We start from the raw sequence: 10,558 nt of genomic DNA, 5'->3' as shown, positions 1-10,558 counted from the left end.
CACCTCAACGTTGGTTGATGTTTAAATGAAAAAAATCTTCATGTGTGAAGAGTAAAGTTATGAGTATTGTCAAAGCTGGATTCTAGGCAGAGTAAGAAATGTAAAATCATGTTAGGTACGTTTGTGTGTGACTCACCATCAGGTGAGAATTGGTCCCTCTCGAACACAGTTACACACAGCACATCCTGTTCCAGGTCTTTAATGAAAAACTGGCAGTTAGAATTCCACTTGGGGTTCAGTGTGTCCTGCACGGTCTTAGTGATGTGACACTGTGAGCCCATGGTCACCTCACAGTATGGATTACTCTTACCTACACACACACACACACACACACACATACACACACAAACAATTACACAAACAGTACCAAAGCCAAAGAGAAAATGCATTTTATATTTTAGAGAGAGAGTGAGCGAGAGAGCGAGGGAGATTCCTACCATGAGAGCGGCAGGGTTTCAACTCAATTCCTTCTACAATGTTGACCATCAGTCTACCAATGCCTGTAGCTCTCTGAGACCGCACTACACACACACACACACACACACACACACACACACACACACACACAGAGTATGGTACTGTATATTGCAATTTATACATTTTGTTCCCTTACTGCAATTTGCTATCAATCTTCACTGTATACAACGCCTCTGAAAGTTTGAACACAATCTTCTGGTGATGAAAATTTAGCTCCACTTTGATATTAAATATCTCAATGATGTTGTATTAAAATATCTCAGTGATGTCGTATACAAATTTTGAACAAGACAGAGGTTTATTTTATTTTATGGTAGCCTTGTGGGCTCCAAACTGTAAAATCGTTTGACTGGTTATATATCAAAATGTAGATTATTTTAAAAGATATCAGTATAATCAAACATTTTATCCTAAAATTCTAAAACTCGTTTGGTTTATTTGTCAGTGAAGCACTTACATGAAGCATGTACATGGTTCCGGACTGATACTGTATTTACATATACTGCACATTTCCAAACTCTATGGTCCTGTTCTATTGTTTGTTTGTTTTTTTTTACACTAGAATAACACATAACCCACCTAGATATGCTTTCTCCCTTTTCTTCTTCTCTGTCTCAATAAAAAGCTCAGACGCAGCCTTGATCTTCTGCACCCATGCGGTCCTGACAAGAACAATCCAAGATCAGACTCCAACCCATCAGCACAGCACTATCAACAATAGACTCATCACTACATGTTCAGTAGCTCTATTAGTGGTGTCCCAACACACATAAAAAAAACAAGCTCTAATAGTAATGTCTGAAAAATGACAGTGACAGAAGCATGGGAGACAACATTCCCAAGCGTGACAAACTCTGGTGGGATCGGTTTTAGTTTTGTGCTTTAACTTGAACTGAGCACAATCTTAGCCTGGTTGTGTAATTTGTTATTATACTGTACATTACAGTTCCTATAAGGTTTTAACAGTACTGAGCAGATTAAGGTGAAGAGACGTGTAGTGGGTGAATGCAGGTCTGTGTGTGTGTGTGTACCTCTCATTAATGCTTTCTGCCCGTATGGTGTACACTCTGTCTATGTGCGATATATGAAAGATGGGCTCGTCTCCAGATGGATCAGTAGGGAGCTTCACCAGAACCTCGTTCAGGAATATGGGCTGTAGACACCAGGACAACAATCATCGTTATTATAGTAGATAGAATAGAATAGTACAGCTTTTAAACACAAAGGGAGATGGCGGCTGATAAAACCTCAGCACCAGAATGATGTTGGCGAGGCTGTTTGATTTACACCCTTGACTTTCTGATCACTAGAGCATGACAACACTGTGCTTTTAAAAGGTTCATTTTGAACATCATAAACATCTACATTCACCACTACTAGGCTAAGCTATCATATGATGAGAGCTAGCCTTCAGAACTATAAAACGCTCCAGTACTTTAGAAGGCACAATCCACTTTGTAGCAGCTCCTTCAATGGGTGACTGTAGGGTACAAAGTACTGGCAAGATCCCAAACCGCACCGTTTTGTACATGCGGTACTGCAGGTGGGACTTGGCGCTGAACACTTTGTCGGAAGCCGAGGAGCCCAGCGGCCTGGTGACTTGCGTCAGGAGCAGGAAGTCGTTGAAGAGGAAACCATAGAGCTCCTTGTTGCTCTTGGCCTTGTAGAGCTTCCCGCTGTGCAGGAACTTACGAGGGCCGAGGCAGTTCGTCACCGAGTTGAATACCAGTTGCTGAAACAGAGAGAATAAAAAATTCAGAAGAAACGTAAATATGGATCAAATGCATGTCCATCAACACTTATTCCTCTGAGCCGATATACACACAATATAAGACATGACTGAACAGTAAGAAAGTGTATGTGATCATCACACACCTCAGACAGCCCCTCACACTGCACGTGCGCTTGTATCCACTCCAGGCGGTCCGAGTTCTCCTTCTCACGCACGCCCTCGTTCACCTGCGAGCACAGCTCCTCGGCCTTCTCCAGAGCCTGACGCAAGTGGCTGTGGTCCGGGTGGCTTTCCGGAGTGTTCTCCAGAATCTAATCAGGATCAGGAATCATAAACGGTAATGCAGTAATACAAAATGTAATGAGGTGTAGATGAAGACCTTCATTTCAAGGGAATAACAAAGGTAGGAATTAGAGAGAGTACAGTGAAGTCACAAAAAGGAGAAAATGACAATGAAGAAAAAACTGGACAAATGTCCTGGAAATTGGATTGAAGCTGTTTTAAAAAGAAGGAGGTTTTTTTTTTTTTCCAAATGAATGGCACAATTTGAAATGCAGTAATTTGTGAGTAAATCAGACATAAATAAACTGTGGGCAGATTGTTAAAGGGATACTTTGCCCAAAAATGAAAATTCTGTCATCAATTACTCCATTCATGTCATCCCCAAACCCATAACTCATATTCGGAATACAAATGAAGACATTTTTAATAGAACTTGGGAGAATTCTGTCCCTCCATTTACAGTCCAGTAACCAAAACGTTCAAGCTTCAAAAAGTTCATAAAGGCATCGTAAAGGTAATCCATGCGACTCCAGTGGTTTAATCCAAAATTTATGAAGCGATACGAATGCTTCGTTTGCACAAAAATAAACTGAAACGAAGTCTTTATTCACAAAATATGTTCACTTCCGCACAGATCTCCCACCCATGTTCACGACAGAACCGCACCGCATGCGTGTAGCGTTGACGCGAGAGCGGACCAAAAAAAATAAAATCGCAACTCCTCCTCTACGTCGAAATTTGCAGACGTCTAAACAGTGCAGCGGACCCGGACGTGCTGCACTGTTTACAGCAGAGGAAGAACAACACGCTGTACACAAACCGAGTCACTCTGAACAATCTTTGGAACAAAGACGTCTGCAGATTTGGACATAGAGGAGGACTTGCCTTTTTGTCGGCTCTCGCGTCAGCTCGGTTACTTTTACGATGACTTTATGAACTTTTTGAAGCTTGAAAGTTTTAGTTACCTGGACTGTAAATTTGAGGGACAGAAATCTCCCAGGTTCCATTAAAACATCTTCATTTGCGTTCCGAACATGAACGAAAGTCTTATGGGTTTGGAACAAAATGGGGGGGAGCAACCGATGACAGAATTTTCATTTTTGGCCAAAGTATCCCTTTAAGTTCTTGGCTCCAAGACCCTGTATGTGCACTTACATTTTTGATGATAAGAGGGTAGCGGGTGACTCTCTGCATGGGTTTGAGCAGGAAACTAGACAAAGGCATTCCTTTACAGCGAGGATCCATGGCCAACCTCTGTAACACACAAAGACACACACTTACATTTGGTGTTTTTACCACAGATAGGCAAAATAAAACTCTCACCATAATTCATTTGACTAATTTCTACTAGAAAGAGATGCAAATGACAAGCCAGCCTGTTAGCCGATTTGCTGTTACCTTGACAAAGTCCTTGAAGTCGGGCACCTCGTCTGTCTTCTGCTGGATGAGGGTAGCGCCGTTGAGCTGACAGCTGCAGAAGCGGATGTAGGGCTGCATGTGGGGCAGTTGTGCTGTCAGTATATCACCGATCATCTTCACAGGCATGCGCTCACCCGACATCTTCTTTCTTACCCGCAACGCCCTGCGGGATGACGTTCAGATCAATCAGTATCTCCTCGTCAGTGTAAGTGAGTTTGACAAGAAATAAAAGGCTTGAAGGATGTACACACTTTATTTCTTGTGGTTCCAATACATCATTCGGGTATCAACAATAGAGGACGTCTCAATGAATTTTTCAACTGTAAACATACCTAGATGTACCAAAATCCACATTTAATACTCTCTTATCCCAGTGCACAGGAGATTCCTCTCTTTTAACACAGCTGACTCAAATAATCACTCAAGGATCAGGTTTAGAAGCTCTACTACGACGGAAAAATCACCAACCTGTTCTCCACTCTAGACGTTAAGGACCATAGCTGTACACCCCTGTTGTGAGAGCAAATCATTTCCGTATAAAACCGTCTACATGATAAATAAGTCAATAACTAGGACTCTTTTGGAGGCCTGACCTAATGGATCATAGTGGATTTAAAACGTGAGGTTTGATAGTTCAGGATGAAGCAGCAGAGATCATACTTCAGCAATTTGATGTTGCACATGATGAGCTCCTTCCAGTTGACAAAGATCATGGCCACCTCCTTCTCAGTCAGCAACTCCGACTCCAGCAGAGGCTTCTGGAAGGTCTGAGAGACAGACAGGTGAGGAACCACTACTCTAATATTTGCCTTACAAGTCATGAGCACATTTGCAATTTCTTGAGGGAAATACAGGGTTGTGAAGGAGCTGGAAAAGAAAGCAAGGAAGAAAAGTGGAAGGGTGAAAAAAAGAGCAAGAAACAGAGAGAAGAAGTGAAAGAATGGGACGAAAGGATAAACAGGTGGATGAAATAGGGGGAAGGAAGTAAGGAAGGAAGGACGTAGAGAGAGTGAAAGAAAGAAAGAAGGAAAGAAAAGAAGACCGTTGAAAAAGAACCAAGCTGCCACTGCTGGGCCCTCGAGCCAGGCCCTTATCCTTTAACTGCTCAGTTATATAAATGAGATAAATGTAGATCATATCTGTGAAATGACATAAATGTAAGAAAGGAACAAAGGAAAGAAAGGAATGGGAGGAAGGGGATGTAATGAAGGAAAAAAAGGGGAAAGAATGAATGGGAGAGAAGTAAGAAAAATTAAGAAAGGATGATAAAAGAAAGAATGAGAACACTAAAAGAGTGGGAGAGCTAGAAAAAGAGAGAGAGAGAGAGAGAGTGAGAAAAATCACAAAGAGAACCAAAAAGGACGAGGATAAAAGGAGGAGGAGGATAAAAGGATAAACACGGCAAAAGAATTAGCTTTTTTTTTTCCCCCAACATGCTTACGAAGTAGTACGAAGAGAAAAATAAATAAGAGAAAGAAAGCACAAGAGAAAGAAATGAGAGCGCGATGGTGGGATGATGGGCCCTACAGTGTGCACCTGTGCTGTGTGTGAGACATGAAGAAAGGAAAGCGAAAAAAAAAGAATGACTGAATGAAAGAAAAGTAGGAAAGAAAAAAACAGAATCAAAGAAGAAGAAAAAAAAAAGGGTGAGAATCACAAAGAGAACAAGAGAGGGAGAATATGAGAGACGAATTTAAGAAAAAAAGAAAAAGAGGGCAAAAGAAGTGGAATTGTGGAACACGCAAGTAGTACGAAGAGGAAAAGAAAGAACAATGGGCTCAAAATATACACTTTTGTAAAAAAAAAAAAAAAAAAAAAAAAAAAAAAAAAAAAAATGATCAAAACCAAAACACTAGATTCCTTAATTCTCACCGAAATGCTGAGCTCGTAAGTGGCACAACAGAAAAGGGTTCGACTAATTGTCAGGAGACTGCGAGTTGAATCCTGATGATGTCACAGATATCTGTGGCCGAAAGCCAAGGGAGCAAAATGGATGTTAACCTCGCCCCCCTGTAAAGGACGGTGACTCTAGCCACTCACAGGTATCCATGAGCTCATGTATGAGGAAGAGGGCAGATGGCTCTTTCCTCTGAGTGTGTTACACTGCGCTGTGATGCAGCATGGGCAGCAACGTGAAGTTAAACGGGATATGTCTTTTCAAATATTCCGGGTGTAATTAGCGAGCGGCGACGGAGAACCTTCTCCGTACCCAAGTCTACCCGAGTCAGTAGCGTCTACAAGCTCGTTTGCATAACTTTCAGCATCAAAAATTCTGCACACAATCCACGGAGCCGTTTCTGATCCTACCTCGGTGACTAACTGCAGGTCGTTGACGTAGTTCTCCTCGGTGACGATGAGCTCGTGGATGTAGCCTTGCCTTTTCCTCTCCATCGGGGTCAACATATCCAGCAGGTGGAGGTCAGCACACCCTGCACACAGGGCAAAGGTCACTACTGTCATCTCCTGTCATCTCCTAGGTGTTCTGTACTCAAGCTAGACTGAATTTGTACACTGAACAAATATTTACCCACATTGAACATTGTTCTTAACACAGCAATATTATACATGTACTATAACATGCTTTAATATTACAATGTGTTTACAATACAATTAAAATAGAGATCTTATACAACAGCACACATGCTGTGAATTAAAAACGCCCGTTTGGTGAAAGTAGAATAAAGAACGTACACAAGTGCACCACTGCCATGGAGTTCTTTAATAGTTACACGTTATTTTCTATAAACATTACATGCCACTTTTATTAAAGCTAAAGATCAGATATGAGTTTCAGTTGTACATTCAGTTTTATTTACTCGTTCCGTAAAATGCTGCATTAACCGAGTGCAACGGTTTGGGATTTGTTGTCCGAGTGTCGAAACCGAAGCAGGAAATAAAAATAAAACTAACGCGGTGGATTTCATGTACATGTACAGTATGACGGATCGTGAAATCGAATGAGAAGCCTGTTGTGCTTCCAGAGTCCAAGTCTGCTCAGGTGTACAAAATGATGGGCAGTCCAAAGAGTCTATAGTAAGCAGCACACTTTAATACTTTTGCACTGAGAAAACAATGAGGATGTGTGTGTGTGTGTGTGTGTGTGTAAGATTAAACAACATCCCATTAGGCTGATAACAGAAATGACATTTTCAGTTCATTCAGTTTAGAACATACTGTTTACAATACTGTTGTGTGATAGAAAAGAAGCAACAAAAATCAGAGCTGATATGGTACAACCAGTACAATAAAGTTTAAGCATAAATTAATGTCATGCCTTTTCTTAACAAGCAGGAAAAACAAAAACAAACAAACAACGGTTTACAAGCCTAAGGACTTGCTCTTACCATGAATCTCCTTTTATATCAGCTGTAAACATTTTGAACTCATTACCATGTGTGATTAGTAAGTAAGTGTTAGGTTTCAACGTTGTACATCGTTATATCCTCGATTGGGTTTTTTTTGATGGTAGGACTCGCACTCCATGAGAATGTTCATTTCATCGAGCCGGGTGACTTCATTTCGAGCTATTTTTCTGTGTAAAAAGGGAACGCGCACGTTCTACACGGTGCGCTTTTTCAAAAACGTCACGACTTACCGGTTCCGATCGTAATAAAAATAGAACGTAGCCGTTTAAGCGACTTCACGCGCTCTCCAGCCCGACCTCGTCGGTCCAGAAATCATTTTGAATAAATCAAGTGGATATAAACAGAGAGGAAATTATAGATACAAAACTATTCGATCTACACTGCGAAAGAATTATACAAGAAATTAACACGTTGAAGCCTCAATGGGAACTGCAGTCTTTACATATCCAACATAAAGTGTGTGTGTGTGTGTGTGTGTGTGTGTGTGTATAACATATACACTAGCATTTGCTGTACCATTCTTCTAAGTGGCAGTTGTGCATTATTTGGTTTGTAACACCATTTTATCAACCCTGTCACACAAACACTGTGAAATAAATGAAATGAACATAACAGTGAACACACACACAAACAACAACCACCCCCCAAAAAAACAAACAAACAAACAAACAAACAAAAAAAACTAACGAGCAGGAACGCAAACAAGATCTACTCATCCGAAGTCTGGGTATGAACATGTAACGAACAACACGGACTCGTGTGATTGGATGAATGGAGACGTCCCATCCTGCCCATCAAAATCACTGACAGCACCTACGTCTTTTATTAATAATTACACACAACAGCCATGAGGTCCTTCTTCATTACCAGGACCTAGGACCTGTTGTTTTATCAAAGAGTTTTACTCACTTTGATCAAACAGTGAATATTTTTACAACATATGAATGAAAAGAAATACATATTTGCCATACCAAAAAAAAAATATAAAAAAATAAAAAATTAGTCAAATATGTGAACCCACTTGAGTTTGTATGACAGGTATGATAAGATACAGGTCAGTTATGACACATACGTATATGTTTACCAGGTCACCGAACATGAATAGTGGGTCTTTCTGTGGTGCTGTGGGTCCAATGAGGGGTCAGGGGGTGGGGCTTGGAAGGAGCAAAAAGGCAACTGTTAGTGAATGGGCGGAGCTTAACATCAAATGGTGGGAAGAGCCTAACGCCAAATGGTTGTGATTTTAATCGCGTTAGCGAAGATACAGAACAAGATCACAGAAAGCCACAAAAGGACCCACTATCCAGCAATCATACATATGGTTATAGTCCATATATAAGTCATAGTTGTTAATTTATTCAGTGTTAAAGATTTGTTTTTTTGTTTTTTTTAAATTAAGCATTCTGTTTAAATGCCTAGAATGCTGCTTGGCAATATATATAATTTTTCTTTTGCGTGTGTCTACATTTCTGAATACTGAGCTTAACAACTGCGCTTTCTGCAGTATTCGGGATTCGTTTCTTCTGGCCACAAAGCCAGCTGAGAGGGGCAGTCACATGACCAATGTGGGGGGGTTCCATCTCCCATCATCCCGCTGGGCAGTGTATAGGGGATAGTGGGTCGCTTTGAGGACTTTCAAGGCTGAGTGGGAAATGGGCAACATAAGAGTCCTAGAAAGAGGAAAACACAGCACATAAGCAAAAAAACGGAGTAAAAAATAAACAAAACAAAAAAATCAGGTTTAAAAATAAACAAACAAACAAACAAACAAAAGAATGAAAAGATACCCACAATGTGCAAACAGTACAAGCTTGGAAGACTAAGAATGAACACAGGAGGCCTTACAAGACGACACAACATGCAGGTGTGAAGACGTAAAGAGAAAGAGAGACGACGAGAGACGGCACTGTTACACTACGACATGCGAGTGAGGAGATGCAGGAGACAAGAGGGAGGGCAGTGTTAGTGTGGTCGGGGAAGAGGATCAGACATGGGCAAAAACCTAACCCACCCTTCTAAAAAAGCTCAGAGTAGGGCTGAGTAATTCCTTAAACCTTTTAAACCATAAAGTTTGGAATTATGTTAAGAACATTCCTTAAAGAGGTCGTAGACTTTATTAACAAGGCCGTACGTCCTTTGGTAGTATTTACTATTCTACTTTTTTTTTTTTTTTTAAATCAGAGTTTACATTTCAAACATGACCCAAAATGTGGCAAGTTGTCAGTGTTTACAGTGGGCAGGATAGAGAGAATTAGTGTGAGAAAGCTTCAGAGGGACAGTGCATGACAGAGACAGAGATAATGGCTGTGTTCATACAGAGAGCTCAAATCTGATATTTTGGCATCGGAAATAAGTCCGAGTCACTATATTTTTTAATCAGATTCTGGATCAGTCCATCTCGAGTGGTCCAGAAATGGTCAAGTTGGTTGCTTGACTGTTTTTTTTTTGGAGTGATACATTTTTTAAATTGCCGAGCAACCTGTACTGGACCAGTTGAGATGGAATGATCCTTTTGTGTTTAATCCTGTGATTTGGTGCATGAAGCATCTTAATGTTAGAAATAAATACAGTGCCCTACAGAATTATTGGCACCCTTAATGAATGTAGGTGTGCATGAGTTAAATCAGTGGTTCTCAACCAGGAGAGATCGGAAGGGGGTGCAAATTGTTTTCAAGGAAAAAACAAAACAAAAAAAAAACAAAAAAAAAACCACAGACAAGGCATCATTTGGGTACTCGGTATATTGTATTGCTTTTCAAATATAATGTACATAAATGGAAAAAACTTCACACTTTCTCCTATTTTCTTTTTGTTGGGGAGAGGCAGAGCTTAGCCTGCCTTTTATCTAGCTGTCAGTGCAGACCAGTGTAGTCAACTCAGACTGCTTTATTTAATAAAAAAAAAAAAGTGCCTAATGAAAAATCTAGAGACTTTTTGGACAAACCTTAGCAACTTTCCAAATGTCTCCAGTACTATAATGCAAGCGTGAGGTCTTGCCTTCCCACTGCACTCTCACCTCTCAGTCTGCTCTGTTCAGTGAGGGGCTGAGAGTCGGAGATTTAAAGATGTCATGGATAACGAGACATGCCCTTCTCCCCAATTTACATCCTTCTTATGCGAATGTTTTTAGAACACAAGATGAATAAAACGCAACATGTTTTACATGTAAAACAGCCCACAGTATAACAGCCTAGTTCTCGTTCAAAGTAGTTATAGTGTTATGTAAAAACACTATGTATATAACACAGTGTTACACTAGTATATAACACTATAGTTATATTTT

General features: G+C 40.5%; 1 protein-coding gene across 6 annotated transcripts in view; it reads right to left on the bottom strand.

Moving 5' to 3' along the window:
• itsn1 (intersectin 1 (SH3 domain protein)) overlaps positions 1 to 10,558 on the bottom strand; it is a 58,448-nt gene that overhangs the window by 2,265 nt on the left and 45,625 nt on the right. For all 6 annotated transcript variants that reach the window (XM_053676133.1, XM_053676132.1, XM_053676135.1 and 3 more), the window contains 10 exons: positions 6,218 to 6,339; positions 4,571 to 4,677; positions 3,890 to 4,073; positions 3,647 to 3,745; positions 2,353 to 2,520; positions 1,997 to 2,209; positions 1,509 to 1,630; positions 1,057 to 1,139; positions 438 to 521; positions 137 to 310 (listed from right to left, as the gene is read on the bottom strand). In XM_053676133.1, the coding sequence (XP_053532108.1) occupies positions 137 to 310; positions 438 to 521; positions 1,057 to 1,139; positions 1,509 to 1,630; positions 1,997 to 2,209; positions 2,353 to 2,520; positions 3,647 to 3,745; positions 3,890 to 4,073; positions 4,571 to 4,677; positions 6,218 to 6,339 (1,356 nt within the window). The remainder of the gene's footprint in view (positions 1 to 136; positions 311 to 437; positions 522 to 1,056; positions 1,140 to 1,508; positions 1,631 to 1,996; positions 2,210 to 2,352; positions 2,521 to 3,646; positions 3,746 to 3,889; positions 4,074 to 4,570; positions 4,678 to 6,217; positions 6,340 to 10,558) is intronic.

This window comes from Ictalurus punctatus, chromosome 26 (assembly GCF_001660625.3).
Source record: "Ictalurus punctatus breed USDA103 chromosome 26, Coco_2.0, whole genome shotgun sequence".
Taxonomy (NCBI): domain Eukaryota; kingdom Metazoa; phylum Chordata; class Actinopteri; order Siluriformes; family Ictaluridae; genus Ictalurus; species Ictalurus punctatus.
The sequence above is the reverse complement of the archived record's forward strand: the minus strand, read 5'-3'. Positions and strand labels throughout refer to the sequence as shown.